This window comes from Leguminivora glycinivorella, chromosome 19 (assembly GCF_023078275.1).
Source record: "Leguminivora glycinivorella isolate SPB_JAAS2020 chromosome 19, LegGlyc_1.1, whole genome shotgun sequence".
NCBI classification, from domain to species: domain Eukaryota; kingdom Metazoa; phylum Arthropoda; class Insecta; order Lepidoptera; family Tortricidae; genus Leguminivora; species Leguminivora glycinivorella.
The window spans coordinates 8,514,233-8,530,776 of NC_062989.1; the positions used below are offsets into that span (position 1 = coordinate 8,514,233).

At 36.3% G+C, this 16,544-nt stretch overlaps 2 protein-coding genes across 2 annotated transcripts; one reads left to right on the top strand and one right to left on the bottom strand.

The window, feature by feature from the left end:
* Positions 1–1,295: 1,295 nt before the first annotated feature.
* On the bottom strand, positions 1,296–7,207 carry LOC125236318 (iron-sulfur cluster co-chaperone protein HscB). Its single transcript, XM_048143071.1, has 4 exons — positions 6,877–7,207; positions 5,562–5,647; positions 2,238–2,713; positions 1,296–1,458 (listed from the first exon to the last, which is right to left on the bottom strand). Exons 1-3 carry the CDS (start codon positions 7,140–7,142, stop codon positions 2,409–2,411), a joined length of 657 nt encoding a protein of 218 aa, XP_047999028.1. The 5' UTR covers positions 7,143–7,207; the 3' UTR covers positions 1,296–1,458; positions 2,238–2,408.
* A 272-nt stretch (positions 7,208–7,479) lies between these two features.
* LOC125236316 (transcription initiation protein SPT3 homolog) lies at positions 7,480–8,724 on the top strand. The gene has a single exon (XM_048143069.1). It carries the CDS (start codon positions 7,549–7,551, stop codon positions 8,491–8,493), a length of 945 nt encoding a protein of 314 aa, XP_047999026.1. The 5' UTR covers positions 7,480–7,548; the 3' UTR covers positions 8,494–8,724.
* Positions 8,725–16,544: the final 7,820 nt, after the last annotated feature.

A 16,544-nucleotide genomic window follows, 5' to 3' on the forward strand; every position in this document is an offset into this window, starting at 1 on the left:
GTTAACGGACTCGTTAACTTCCGTTAAATTTCTCCGAGTCCGTTAATCGTTAATTTAGCAGGGCAGCGCCGCGAAAAACACGCTACTATAAAAGCCCGAAGTACGGAAAATCCTAGGATTTAATCGGTAAATTCCAGCTTTTACCGATTTGGATCGCCAAAAGCCCAAATATTACCTAAAGAATTATTGTTCACGTGGGTTCGTTTTTACCAACGTTGATTCGATGAATCCTAAGTTTTACCATGGCGACTGTTTTAGATTATACTGTGATTCTACCTAGTGACAGAGCAGCAAATTCGAGCCCAATTTACGACCACATTCTCTTCCCTAGCTTCTACCCGGCTTTCGCCTGCTGTGATCTTGCAGCTCTCCTGACACAGCTCTTGCCAGTAGCTCAGGCAATCACTGCCTTCCACATATAGCCTAAAGTTCAATAGGCTTGCTTTACTTCGGGCTTTTACAGTAATGTATAATACATTACAGTGGATTACTGATACAAAAAAATGATATATACCTACAATAAAATTATTTTTTTGTCACGCGTTAACGGATTATCGATTAACTTTAACTTACGTTAAATTTGTTGAAATGTATCGCTTTAACGATTAACGAAGTTAACTTTTTTAGTAACGGATTAACGATTATCGAAGTTAACTATTTGATTAACAGTGCCCAGCTATGCGGATGAGGTAGCTCCAGAGCGCTGCGTTGGAGATCCAGAAGCCGTGAGTTGAAATCTAGTGCTACTCTCACCCAACATAGTAACTTTTCTGCTTTTCGATCGTATTATGGCTACCTTTATGCATAATTAGAGTGAAAAGGAAAGACGATATTTTTTTCAGTAAATAAGCCAGCCATTTCCGTCTCTGAAATAGGCGGTAGGTAATTTTTTTAACAGGACCATAAAAAATAAATTAATGAAAATAATATAGTTTACTACCTACTTTGCAAAATATTTTTTGTAGAATAGCAAATTAATTACTTTTTTTTAAATCAACAGGTATTTTCTATGTTTTTGCTTGATTTTAAAAATACCTGCACATCTCATCCTTTAGTACGCAGCAGGTAACCTTCGTATTCAAATATGAGCAAGTATCTTAACTGGTCAGGTGTACTATAATTTATGCAAATATCTAAATCATTACTGACCATCAATCATCATGATTAGATGTCGACGATGTACCATCACGAGATTAGTATAGAGAAAAAGTTAATGAATACAATAAGCATTAAAGTATGGGTATTAAGGTGGTATTTAACTTGAAGTCTCTGCTTGTTAAAAATAAAACCATGTGTAACAGTTTCAAAGACCTAAAAATATTTAATACATATTAATAGTTATTTGTGAAAACATATGAACTTTCTCAGAGATATTATTTTTCATTTTGCAATATGTTGCTCTACTTAAGTACCAAAGCAAAGTAGGTAGCCATAATTACCGGTGTAGAAAAGTGGTACCTATTTTATGGGGGTGTGTAATGATTGGTATAACTTTTTTTGATATAGTAGCATTTTATATAACAACATTTGGTATTTATTTAAAGGATATAATCACTCATTTGACATAATTAACATTTGGTATAACCACAAAATATTTTGTATAATCATTATTTCGTATAACACTTATTTATAATAACCGTTATATGGTATAACTATCTATTGATATACGACTAGTATAATATAACGAGCATCATCATCCTCCTCGCGTTATCCCGGCATTTGCCACGGCTCATGGGAGCCTGGGGTCCGCTTAGTATAATATAACGAGCAAACAGTATAAAACATTTCATGAATTAATTTTAATCTTTTTTGAAGGGATCACAGTCCTAACCTAACCTAACCTACTTTTCTGATAGCAGTACATATGTTTAAGGGTTACAGTTCTAACCTAACCTAACCTATTTTTCTGGTAGCAGTGCGTTGTGTGTAGGGGTCACAGTTCTAACCTAATCTACTTTTCTGGTAAATGATGGATCTAATTCATTGTACATTTTTTTTTAATTCTAACTGTGCTTTAGAAAGAATTTGTGTTATACAATTTATTTAGTATCGGAAATAAGCATTATAATCAAAGTATGTTATAATAAATGTTATTCGATAAAATGATCATTATATTAAATAAGAATTATACAATTTGTTAAGTATATTATGTGTTGTTATATGATTCAATAATTATAGCAAATGATCGTTATAACGACTAAAATATATCAAAAAAAGTTATATCGATCGATACACACCCATTTTATGGAACTGACTTTACTTACAAAGTTATGGATAGGTACATAGTTTAGTTTTTTGACATTGCGGCGTATTATTTATAAATAAATAATTTAAATATTTATATTTCTAACATTTATCTCAAATTGATGAGAGAATTAAATATGTGACTTTACCAGATTAAGTTAGATTCATCTAATAATCCCTTTACTTCTAATTAAATTCTGTATTTGCTGGTCTATACTAGTATAATATTTCATTTGACTCAAAAGTTTAACAACCAATTTTAAATCGCCATCATGGAACGCCTGCGAGACTTGTTTTTGCAATTTGTTCATCAGTTCTTTATTCTCCTTGTTGAGTTTCATTATTTCTTCCTCCGTCTCAGCGTTTTCTACTTCTTCGTTCTTTTCCATGATCATCATGAGGAACGCTTGGTCTTTTACTTCGGTCTCTTCCAGTATTTCTTTTCCACTGAGCCGTAACATGTAGATACCTGAAACACGGGCGGGATTAATTAGTAAAGATATTTTTATTAACCCCCGACGCAAATGTGAGTGTCTGTCTGTGGCATCGTAGCTCCCGAACAGATGAACCAATTTAGATTTAGTTCTTTTTGTTTGAGAGCTGAAGTAGTTGGTAGTGTTCTTAGCTATGTTCGGTGGAAATCAGTCCACCATGTCGGGGGTTTTATCAAAATTTAAATTTTGCAGTTATACACGCTCTTCTAGGCACAGGCTTCCTCTCGTACACAAGGCTTTGTGCTATAGTATAGTGCTGCTGTATAGTGCTAAGTATTCGTCAACAAGTCCCTGAGGTCGATCCTTCGCGTTTTCTGGCCAAACACTATCCGAAATCAAGACCTGTGGAGTATATGCCAGCAAACACCCATTGACGAGGATATCGCGACACGAAAATGGAGATGGATTGGACACACTCTTCGGAGAGGGGGAAGAAATTAGGGTGTGCAAACCGGTTAACCGAGACTTTTTGGCCGCGGTTAAAAACCGGTTTTTATAGTCTCTAACCGGTTAATAACCGAAACTGTATTTATTTCTCAAAATTTGGAAAATTAGGCATTAAAAGGTTCAAAAATACGTAATTATTTAATGTTTTGTAATAATAAAGATTTATTTGTTACTTTTCATAACATTATTATCTGTAATGATTTTATTTTAAAAATTAGTCCCGAGTCCACTCAATTATACATTTTATACAATACAGTAGAGTCCAGTTAGTATATTACGACTCCGCATAGACCTAACGTCCAACCTCTTACAACGACATAAGCACAGGTATTTATTTGATTTCGTTTGTGATAATTTTTTTTTATGGGATAGGAGGCAAACGAGCAGACAGGTCACCTGATGGTAAGCGATCACCGCCGCCCATGGACACCCGAAACACCAGAGGTGTTGGAGGTGCGTTGCCGGCCTTTAAGATGGGTGTACGCTCTTTTCTTGAAGATTTGAATTTCGCACTGAATATTGCTCTCATACGAATACTGCTCTCAAAAAAGGGTGATGCGAAAAACTCTAACTTTTTTGCGGTAAACGCGCAAACCTGTGTCTTGGTGGGGTTAAATCGGACTAAGTTAAGTCGACCCCATTCAGAGACTTCTTTCAAGGAGGTCTCAATTTCAGACACAAGTTTGTTCCGGCTCTCGATGACGTTTTCCCGAGAGATATTGGTGCGGCCGGTGTAAGTAGCATCAACCGTACTACAACAATGAATGCCGCTGGTTTGCAACATGTCATTGATATGCAAGAGGAATAGCGTAGGTGATAGCACACAGCCTTGGGGAACACCAGCATTCACAGGCGTGGAGTCAGAGCATTTACCGTCAACTAAGACCTTTATGCTTCTGTCTGTCAGGAAGCTACCCACCCAAACACATAATCTCTCGGGAAGCCCGTAGGATGGTAACTTCGAAAGAAGTGCTCTGTGCCAAACGCGATCAAACGCTTTCGCGATGTAAAATTAACGGCCTTCATCTCGATTGCCTGTGCCCAACGATGTGTCAGGTTAACTAGAAGATCACCAGCCGAGCGGCCTCTACGGAAACCGTATTGTTGGTCACTAAGCAGCTGGTGGTCCTCTAGGTACCGTAGGGGCTGGCAGTTGATGATGGATAGTATGAAAGTACATCCGTTTATTACGACTCTCTGTCTTGCCTACAACAAGTAGCAAGATTACATTGTGGCCACGTAACTTTTTGGAGTATTGCTTTTAAAATTTCAACAATTTGTTCGCCTCGGGTCTAATCTTATAAGCTAAATAGAACCCAATTTGTATTTTTCGATTGCGTATAAACTAGCTTTACTTACAAATGATGAGCAAGTACGCACTTTTCTAACTAAACAAGTCACAATACTATGATATGATGATAATAATACCCTGTAAATAAACCTATTGATTAAAATGTTTTAGTAATAGAGATGTAGATATTACTTTTAATTAAAAGAAATGAAATTCATTTTGTACGACATCTACATCTGGTTAATACGACGTAATATCAGCGGTCCCTTGAGCGTCGTTGTCTACCGACGGACCGGACGACCGGAGTCTACCGTATATTTCAAACTATATTTTTTAAAAGAAAGGTAAAATGGAGATCTTGGTTTTCTTACATCAATGGCTTGTATTACTAGGGGCTCTGGGAGCTGTAGACCTTCGCTACATGCCTAGAAAACGCAACTGTCGAATCACATTCAAACCACACAAGCCTTTTTTAGCAATTTCCGCATTTACTAAATTTCCAAAAACTGGATAAAAATGATCTTCATCGTGCAAATAATACCTGCTACGATATCATCAACATCAGAATTCTTAAAGGTAATGGTAATTATTGCGTAGTACGGCCATTTACTAAAAATCCTCAAAACCGGTTAATAACCGGTTAACCGGTTTTGAAGGAAAAGTCTCGGTTATTAACCGGTTTTTTAAGTTAACCGGTTTTTGCATACCCTAGAAGAAATAATGCGAGCATTGCTTTCGACTGGAAACCGCAGAATGCAAGCCGTGGCCCCGGGCGCCCTGTTCACTCATGGAAGCGGTCCGTCGAAAATGAGCTACGAGCGGCTGGTCTGAGCTGGAGCGAGGCCACGAGGGTCGCTGAAGATAGAAAGGCGTGGCGCGAGCTTGTGAAGGCCCTTTGCACCTCTGGGGTGCCTTAGGACTACAACAACAACAAGTGACATTGGACCAGTTGTAGTCTACGAGTACACAACACAATACTTTCAGTACATTAAGAATTTGTAAAATGGAACCTCTCTTTGTAAATATATTATGATTTAAGACAATTTTATTATCAGATTCCTATTAGTTAATAATTTAGTCCTTACCTCTTGTCAGTGGATTCAGAAGTGTGCTGTATGATTCATTAACTAATGAGGAGTATTTTTCTGATATCTCTTGCTCCTCTTTTGCTCTGAAAGATGTATAAATAGTTTTTCACCACACAAACTGATAAAGGCTTAACTTTGCTATTCGAAAACAGATAGCAAAATTGCATTTTATCCACAAGAGTGCAAAGTAATTTCATACAAATTTTAACTTGATAATTTGAGCTGGCAGGCAGAAATTACCCTTAAATGATGATTTTGAATTATAAATATTGAATAAATTGTAGATTTGATTTAGTTTGATGTTTTATAGTCAGTATTTTGATCGTGTTGGTGTGGTGAAAAATTTTGTGTTTCACTCGGCGGCAAAGTTTGTTTAACCTTAGTGCCTTGGAACCCTCGCAACGCTCAAGATTCCACTAATTGAACCACTTGCTACGCTCGCGGTTCAATATTGAAATCTTTCGCTGGCTCGGGCTTCAATATTGGCACGTGTGGTTAAACAACAACTTTGCCCCCTTGTAAAACAAATAACTATAATTAATCAACCCTAGAGACCTGGCATAGTATTATTAGAGACCCGCCCCAGACTTGACCGGATATTTTACATATACACCATTTCTTTTTTTGTTTTTTTCCGTTAAATTTGACACGTAGCTAGGTTCATTATCAGTAACCATCGTGTATATCACTTATAGTTAAATTCGCAAAAAAATTTTTTTCATCATTTTCACAGATATAAATGAATTTATTAGTGTGAGAGACCCTTAAGAATAACATTCAAGTTAGTGTCAAGTGATTGACAGCACATGTCAAAACAAATAACATTAGGAATTGGTAAAGGCTGTCATAGACGTGTTCAGTAATTATCTTTATAACTCGATAACCGTAAGAGTTAAGACGCTAGTTTCTTAGAAAAATTATTTGTATTTGATGTAAAGAACCTTCCCTTAAAGTTAACGGAATTCAATAAAATCAGGTTGTATAACATTATAAACATTATAACGGGTGAGCACTAGATACAGTATATTTTTCCTATCATGGAATAATAGTTTTTGGTAGTAAAGGGGTTGTTCAAGCAGATGTTACCCTTGCCCCAATATTATTATTTGTGGTTCCCTAGTGGTAATCTTAAACCAAATATGGTTTTCCTTACATTATTTTCACTAGACACACTTCTATAGCTATGAAAAACATTCATCCTATTGGTCATCCAATATGAAGGCCACCTATTACATGAGGCATATTTTCTTAAATCATTATCACCTTCCTTTGACAAACAAAATGACTAATAAGTAGTAGTACTTTTCCTTACTTGTTGGCGAATTTATCTGGATGCAAATATTTCTGTAGCTCTTTGAACCTCTTGGCCAGTTCATTTTCATTTTGATCATACGTTTCAGAGACTCCCAAAATCTTGAAGTAGTTTTCTTTCGTAGGCTGTTGAAGCGATTTACAATTTGAGCAAAACAAATTTTCCACTAGCTGTTTTATGTCTTGCCCGCATGACCAACAGGATAAGTATCGAATTTGGCACAATAGTAAGTTGCCTTTACGAGGCAACAATCGTAATATATTCATTTTCTACGTTTTCGACGTAGTGATATGAATGTTATGATTATGATCGTGTATGACGCGTATCGCAAAGTTCAGTCGGACATAACCTACAAAAGTATCAGCTGATTTCTGTCAACTTATTGGGTTTGCGTTTAGATATTGCTCAGCTATATGTAGAAAAAAGAACGAAATTTCTTTGATAAATCATAAAGACTAAATTTTACATAAAAATAGCGAATAATTTTATTTATCCCATTTCATGATCATGTCACTTTCGCTTGCGACCTTAAATAAAACTCTATGCACCAACAAAACATCACTATTGTCATTGTCAATGTCATTTCATTTGTCAATCAAGCAGTGCATGCTTGCTTGTGTTTCTCTGAACTGAAAGTTTTATTTATTTTGTGAGTGATTCGTTAAAAGAAACATGGTGTCCTACTTCACAATCGACGCTACCGGCGAGGGGACAAATTTTCAAAAGGAAATTTCCAACATGATGCACGGATTCGGAGACAACCCCAACCCGAATGCCGCCACCGTGGTTCTCGTAGAAAATGTAGTTTTGCAACAGCTCCGGACTATGCTACAGGAGGCTTGGACGCTATGCAACGCTAGAGGAGGAAAGGCTATTTCTAACTACGACATTATTTATTTAATGCGTAAAAATATAATAAAATTGAAACGCTTGCATGACTACCAAATTAAGTTAGACACGTTAGATAAAGGCAGGCAAGTTCCTTCAGGGACCACAGCAGAGACTTTAAACTCATTAATGTTGGAAGACGATATTGATCCTCAAAATAGAAAAAGACGGACACACATAGACATAATAAAAGAAGTAGATGAGTTTGATGAAGTAAGTCAAATCAAGTTTGACACCATAGACTATTTAAGAAAAGTGAGAGCTGCAAAACTAACTGAGTCAATGTCCTTTGAGAAATATGAAGCGTACCATAAAGCAAGGTGTAGTTCTTTTCGGTCTGGGAATCAATTAGTGAAAGGTTACGCTAAACTGGAACGGTGGATAAATCCAAACAAAGAATTGAAAATTACAATGTTCGCCCTTGAAGTATTATGTTTCATAGCCTATGAGACGGTAGCAGAAATTGTTGACGCAGTATTCCTTATAAGGCAAGATGGTAAAAAGAAGAATGGTGATCCGTTCAGTAAGTATGAAGGTGGGCATTTCTGTAACCCGTTAAGTTTGAATAATGCGGTTTATATCAAGTCTGGATACGAAGGAGTGCCAGCTATTACAGTGGCGGAAGTGAGAGAAGCATTGAGAAGATATTTCTCACCGAGGACTGGCATGAATGGGTTATTTTATAGAAACATGTCTTTAGATTTACCTACCAGATATCTAATATTGTAATTAATACTTAAGTGCTAACCAATTACAATTTTGTTCTAAATTTGGCTTCTGTGAAGTTGCAGGCATTTTTACTGTAGGTACTGTGCACAATAATTCATAATCACTTACCTACTTATTTTATTAAATTATGTAAACTCCAAGTCAGTAAGTGAAAGTGAATTAGAAGTACTATTGGAAAATTGATCAACAAATCATTTTTGTATTAAAAGCAATCAGTCTACATTGATACATTAATTTGTTAATAATACTATAAAATCAATAATAAACAAAATGAAATATGACACATTGTTTTCTATATCTCTGTACCTACTGTTGTTGTGATCTGTGTACATAAGGGATTAATTTCTGATCTAGATATAGTGGGGTTGTTGCTTTCCCTAGGAATCCTAGGAACAAGTTTCCCCAGTCTCTTTAACCACCATTTCACTCCAAATGTAATATGGTTAAATGGTTATTCTTAGATTTATGGGGCTTCAATGTATCGCTACATGACTGAAACCAAGAAGGTATGTGCAAATTATAATCACTACCTGCATAGAATATAGACTTTTTTCTGTCTAGGAATATATACATACTATTTATTTACTTATGTCAGTTTGTTAATGTCATGAAAATAGAATGGCGAATGATTTTGTATAATTTATTTAATATATACTCAAAGTAAAGAAAAAGAGACTTCGACTTCCATGTGAGGCAATAAATAGTGAAACTATATGTTTGCCATCAACCTAATGTGAATATTATACGTTTGTGTGTGAAGAATGTAAAAATACCTAAATATTTTTATTACATCGTGCATCGTCGTCTAGGTAAGTTTTGCGTTATTTTTTTTATGAGGCACTTGTACTTAATTTCCAATGTTTAAGTGTGTATAAGTACCTACCTACACCTACGTATAAATAACATCTTTTCGAGCAAAAGTTTAGGTAGGTAGGAGTGATACTTACACATAAACATCACCCAGTGTTATCGTGTATTCGTTTATGTAAATAACTATTTATTTATTCATGGTTTACGTTTCCTTTTTCTGTTGCTCGGGCTCCAGCTATTTAAAGGTTAAGAATCTATGTTCATGGCAAGCCATACAAGTAATACAAGTATTATGTTATTATGTAAACACATAATAATGTCACATAGAATACACCCATGTCTCACTAATTAATTAATTATGTTTATCAAAGATCTAATTGCCCTCCTCTGTCGGGATTCAAACCCAAGAGTCTGAAGCCCTTATTCTTAGTCACTAATCCCACTAGGCCAGGTTACCTATTCAACGTCGCAGTTGCTGACGCACCGTAGGCGTTCCGTAGGTAACTAGCTCTTCCGAGACTCCCTATCATCTGTAGTGGCGCGACAGAGCCAGACTGCGTTCACGTAGCGTCAACCTTTGTCACGTCGGCTAGGCTGCCAGACCACCGGTTATTAAATCTCATTGTTTCCGTCCATCCCAACACAAAACAGCAGAACACATAACATACCTACCTTTTTTTTTTTAATACTACGTCGGTGGCAAACAAGCATACGGCCCGCCTGATGTAAAGCGGTCACCGTAACCTATGGACGCCTGCAACTCAAACAGTGTCTCCTCCTCCACTCCTTTTGCTGTACTTAACACAGCAAAAGGGAATGTACAAGTTTCTAATGGGGTGGCAACGCGCATGTGACACTGTTTGCGTTGCATGCGTTCATAGGTTACGGTGACCGCTTTCCATCAGGCGGACCGTATGCTTGTTTGCCACCGACGTAGTATAAAAAGTGTCACAAGCGCGTTGCCACCCCATTAGAAACTTGTACACTCTAATAAGACTAATAATTATGAAACTACATAGTTTATGTAGGTATGTGACTTTTCAACGCTGAAGGGTCCTAATGGTTTAAGTGCAATAATTGACGATTTTGTCTGCAATTCCGATAAAAATTCGCCCTTATTGCAGATCAACCATGAGGGCCCTTTAGACATAAAACGCCACAGTTATAATTAACTCAAAATTGCTCATGCGATGCATGTTCTAGCGAGTACTTACTAACAAAGTGCCCGTACCTAGCCAACGTCACAACACTCACGATCGCTTACGCTTTATTTGCAGCTAGCTTTCCCTATCGTTCTTCTATAGTGGCGCGACAGAGCTAGATTGCGTTTAGATCGGCACGTAGCGTCAACGACACTTCTGCTAGGCCGGCTGTGCACATTACTGCACAAATTTCATGAAATTTCGTAGCATTTGCTAACGAAACTTTGTCCATAGTTCATAGCTTTTGAGCTGCAAATTCAATTGTGTAAGGCAGAGTTAAATATTGTTCGCTATTGGCGACGCGATTGCCAGAACGTAAAGGACAACGTGAATCGTATGTGGATTTGTTAACGTGGTTTTTGTTGATAAATTATCCTTTTATTTAGGTACAGTCACCGGCATAAATATATGATGATTTCTATACCTTGTCACATTAACGTCTTGTTTGAAATGTCATACGAAATTGTCAAACGATTTAAAGCGACAAGGTACAGAAATCATCACTTATTTATGCCGGTGACTGTACTTAAATAAAAGGATAATTTAAAAAAAATGTGGATTAAATAGGTATTTAACCCACATTTTTAACCGTCGCCTCATATCTCAAGAAGGACGGTTATCAAGTCGTCTGTATGTTTTTTTTTTTTTTTAATGTTTGTTCCTCGATATCTCCGTCGTTACTGGACCGATTTTGAAATTTTTTTTTTAATTGAATGTATATGCATACAGATTGGTCCCATTTTTCTCAGAACCCAGTTCTGATGATGGGATCCTGGAGAAATCGAGGGAACTCCTCGAATCTGAAAGGCATACATATAGTGATTTTTGTGTTTTTAAAGGAACAGCATGCATTTAGGTACGGAACAGTGACATTTGGTGCAGTGGAACTGCTGATGATGGCCAGAATAGAACTCTTCAAATCTGAACGGCACGCTTATAGTGACTTTGGTATTTTTATAAGAACAGCATGCACTTTCATCCAGAACAGTGACATTTGGTGCAGCGGAATTGCTGATGATGGTCAGAACCAAACTCCTCAAATCTGAACGGCACGCTTATAGTGACTTTGCCATTTTTATAAGAACAGCATGCGCTTACGTCTAGAACAGTGACATTTGGTACAGTGGAACTGCTGATGGTCAGAACCGAACTCCTCAAATCTGAACGGCACGCTTATAGTGACTTTGGTATTTTTATAAGAACAGCATGCACTTGCGTCCAGAACAGTGACATTTGGTGCAGTGGAACTGCTGATGATAGTCAGAACCGTACTCCTCAAATCTGAACGGCACACTCATAAGTGACTTTGGTATTTTTGCAAGAAAAGCATGCATTTAAGTTCAGAACAGTGACATTTATTTATTTAGTTATGTTTGTTAAGCATATTGAGTTTTCAAGTCAAAGTTTGTCAAGCTTCGATTTCTTATAATATAATATCGGATTCATGAGGAATTGAGGAAACTCCTCAAACCTTAACGTTATACGTGTATTCATTTATGTTGCCATCTAATAATTAAAGCATTAAAAGCAGTTTTAAAAAATACCTACACATTTCTACATAATCCAACATTCGCAAGTAACTTTCACCAGAACCCGAAAGGCGACGGTTTTTTTTTCTTAAAAATTATGTTATTACAAATATCTAGTGTAGTCGCATGACTTAAGGTCCAATTCAAGCTTAACATCTTGTTACGGTTCCGAAACATTCTTTAAAAAAGTTGGTGATTGGCGATTAAGTAGCTCACTCATGATGTTCACTTCATTTAATTAAGATCTTCAAATCATTTTAAAATATGAACATAAGGGCTCATTTAAACGGAGCTTGATTTCGCATGTGATTAATAGTTACCTAGGTACATTACGGTCTCTTGAGGTCTTAAGGCGATACTATTCAGCACACCAATCGATGCCGCAATGTAATGAAAGTCGCATGCGAGTTCTCATAATATCTTGCAAATAAGAGTAGATATGAAACTATTTTTTTTATTATAGCAACACTTACCTTTTCTCATATAAAGTGACCCGGTAGTTGCCACATACAATAGTTATTTGTTATACAAGGGGGCAAAGTTGTATTTTAACGCCGAGTGTGGAATTGAAAAACGAGCAAGCTCGTTTTTCTCGCTTCGCTCGTGGTTCAACTATAGAATCCTGAACTTAGCGAGTTTTTCAATACACGAGAAGTAAAATACATTTTTGCACCCGTAACACAAAACTTTTCCCCTCACTATAGCAAGGAAACTACAACGCAAAAAATGCGTTTATCACTGCTTCCAGTAGTTCCACAGGTGGTTAATCATCTTCATTACTAGATTCACCTACTTTTATCTTATACTATTAAACGAGCAATTCTTGTATATTTATTTATTTATTTATTTATTTATACCGACGATCTTGGAAACCGCTCTAACGATTTCGCTGAAATTTGTTATGTGGGGGTTTTAGTGGGTGAAAAATCGATCTAACATATCCTTAGGTCCCGGAAAACGCGAATTTTCGAGTTTTCACGCGTTTTTCTTCGCGCGCCATCTCGTGTGGAGTAGTTGTACTGTTGAGACAGAAGTCTTTCGGTCGATGTAAGTATTATTTACTTCAAAGACTAGATGGCGACACAGGTCAAGGCTAACACGAATAGAAAAATACACTGAGCTTTTGTGACGAAACGCGCGCCATCTCGTGTGGAGTAGTTGTGTTGTTAAGACTGAGAGTTCTTTCGATTGATCGATGTAGGTACTATTTATTTTCGAACTAGATGGCGACACAGGTCAAGGATACGAAACAGAACCGAGCGAAGCTCGGTCGCCCAGATATTAAATATTAAAGCAGTCAATTTGACTATATTCAAGGTCAAATTACTTTACCCACTAGTGGATAAAATTCGTTTTTACCCGCTGAGATTAAAGGATAAAACACGTGTTTCCGAGGTAGTGAGGGGAAAAACGGTTTACACAGACGCTGGCGCCCCTATTATTTTTTGCCAGCAGGGGGCCGATTTTTGAATCTCACGGCGTTCGAATTCAGAAAATTGTCACTGAAAATAGTAGGCAATTTCGGTGACAATTTTCTGAATTCGAACGCCGTGAGATTCAAAAATCGGTCCCCTGGGCTCGGATCTCGGATACCGGTTAAATTTTCAAATCGTTATCATGTACCTACTTGCGGGAAAATCTTTAAATTTCGTTTTCGCTCAAAAATTCGGAGTAAAATCTAAATAAACCGGTAAAAAATAAACCGGTTCCGAGCCTTGTTTGCCAGGCGCTGTAAACGATCTAGGAACAAATTCAGAAAGCCGAATCGGTCCCCACAAGTAATATAACGTTGTCTACGATGTCATATCGGATATCTAATGCAATGTATTGTTTCCTTAGCCTCCCGTATTGCGCAATTTCTATAAATTCGTCGTCATTGGACGGAAACAGAACGATACGATATATTTTAAACGCAATATCCAATCGCGACGGACAAATTTTGTTTGATATATTGGAAATAGAAATATATATCTGGGATTTCAAGTATTCCAAGTCAGAATAGATTTCGTTGTGTGACAGATTGAAATTTTGATACAAATATTATATTGCTGTTGGTACCTTCTACCAACTTATTTATCTTTGTTCAAAAATATTTTGAGTCCTAATTAAGAAGCCGTCGTAGGTAAGGTTGTTCTTGTTGCATCAGGGGAGGCTCAGTTCGCGATTCTATCGCTACAAGCATACCGGGGGCCGCGAGTTCGCGGCCCATTCAGTGGTGATGACCTTCGCGTGGCGCAATAGATTTTAATGTCGGCTGCTCGCGTGCGGTTAAGAATTTTGAATGGCGGCATTTTGTGAATATCAAAGGAGCGAGCCTAGTAAGTACTTGTACTATTATTTATGTTCTGTGGTTGTAGTACTAAGGCACCCCAGAGGTGCAAAGGGCCTTCAAAAACTCGCGCCACGCCCTCCTATCTTCAGCCATAAAATATTTTTCTACAAAAGTAGGGACAATAAAAAAACTGTGAAGACAGACGGACAGAGTCGCACCATAAGGGTTCCTTTTGTACCTTTTTGGTACGGAACCCTAAAAACAGACACAGGGAAATATTGCTATACTTCTCTATAGAGTGTAATCTTTAAATTATTAAATTAAATTTACATCTCCAGTGTTGGCAATGGCTGATATTACTATTATTTTTAATTAAAATCCAACTTACCGGCAATAGATTCAGCGTTCCATAATTACGTTCCAGGAAATGTTGAGAACAGTAGCTAAAATCTCGCTATATTTTCCGTAAAATTGCCTTTAGAGCTGACGCGTAATTAGCTTGTTTCCATATTTAATTTCATGTAAAATGTCATGTGTGTGTGTGGATTGAGTGAGCACCTTCCGAAAATAAAAAAAAATATGCTGATCATTTAGTAAAAGTTCTAAAACAATTGTAAAACGAATCTCTGAATTTGTAAAAAGATAAATCAAAAGATACAGCCATTAACATGTGCTCACTCAGTTCTCACAAACTACCAACGAAAACAGTGAATATATTCATTTAACATATAATATTTATATACTAACATTTAGTAAAAAATAGGCCAACCTACCTCTATAAATATTAGATCACCTAGTGACGTATTAAATTTTTTACAAATAGTTTCTTATGCTCACTCAATCCACACACTTTTGAAAAGCCGAATTTTGATAAAAAACATAAGATTTAGACCGCTATTATATGTGTATAGTTTAGTAAAAGTGAAATGGGAATTTGTAAAATACAAAACGAACCACTAACGTGTCAGGTTTTTTTATAATAAATTTTTGTAAGTGCTCACTCAGTCCACACGTTTTGAGAAAGTTAAAAATGTAAATATCTTACGATTTGTAGCACCTAAGACACTCGAAAGTACTTCAACATTTAGTAAAAATTTTTACTAAATATCCACCATCTAATATTTTATATTCGTTGTCTGGTTTTAAAGATATTCAGATATAACTTTTCTCATACAAATGTATCAAGCAGGGTGACCACACTATGTCGGCTCCTGATTTTCCCCACCTTCCCATTGTCATATTGAGATTGGGGAGTTTCGTTCAATTTTGATAATAGTTTACCGGATTTGTAAGTGGGAGCGAGAAAAGAATAACTATTTATCGCTCCCACTTACAAATCCGGTACGCTCATCTGTTAGCGCGATTAGATTACCAGGTTCTGGTTTCTTACTAGTGAAGTATTATATTCTTTGTTTCTTACCAATTATCATTCATGTCCTTTTTAATGCATGCATGTCGATATGGTTATTATCCTGACGTCGATAAAAATTACACAATACACATCATCACTAGGCCAAGAACATAACCTAAAAACAGTTTGCAGATGGATAATTAATATGGTATTAGTTTAATATTATCAAAATTAAACGAACGAAACTCCCCAATCTCAATATGACAATGGGAAGGTGGGGAAAATCAGCAGCCGACATAGTGTGGTCACCCTACTTGATACATTTGTATGAGAAAAGTTATGTCTGAATATCTTTAAAACCAGACAACGAATATAAAATATTAGATGGTGGATATTTAGTAAAAATTTTTACTAAATGTTGAAGTACTTTCGAGTGTCTTAGGTGCTACAAATCGTAAGATATTTACATTTTTAACTTTCTCAAAACGTGTGGACTGAGTGAGCACTTACAAAAATTTATTATAAAAAAACCTGACACGTTAGTGGTTCGTTTTGTATTTTACAAATTCCCATTTCACTTTTACTAAACTATACACATATAATAGCGGTCTAAATCTTATGTTTTTCATCAAAATTCGGCTTTTCAAAAGTGTGTGGATTGAGTGAGCATAAGAAACTATTTGTAAAAAATTTAATACGTCACTAGGTGATCTAATATTTATAGAGGTAGGTTGGCCTATTTTTTACTAAATGTTAGTATATAAATATTATATGTTAAATGAATATATTCACTGTTTTCGTTGGTAGTGTGTGAGAACTGAGTGAGCACATGTTAATGGCTGTATCTTTTGATTTATCTTTTTACAAATTCAGAGATTCGTTTTACA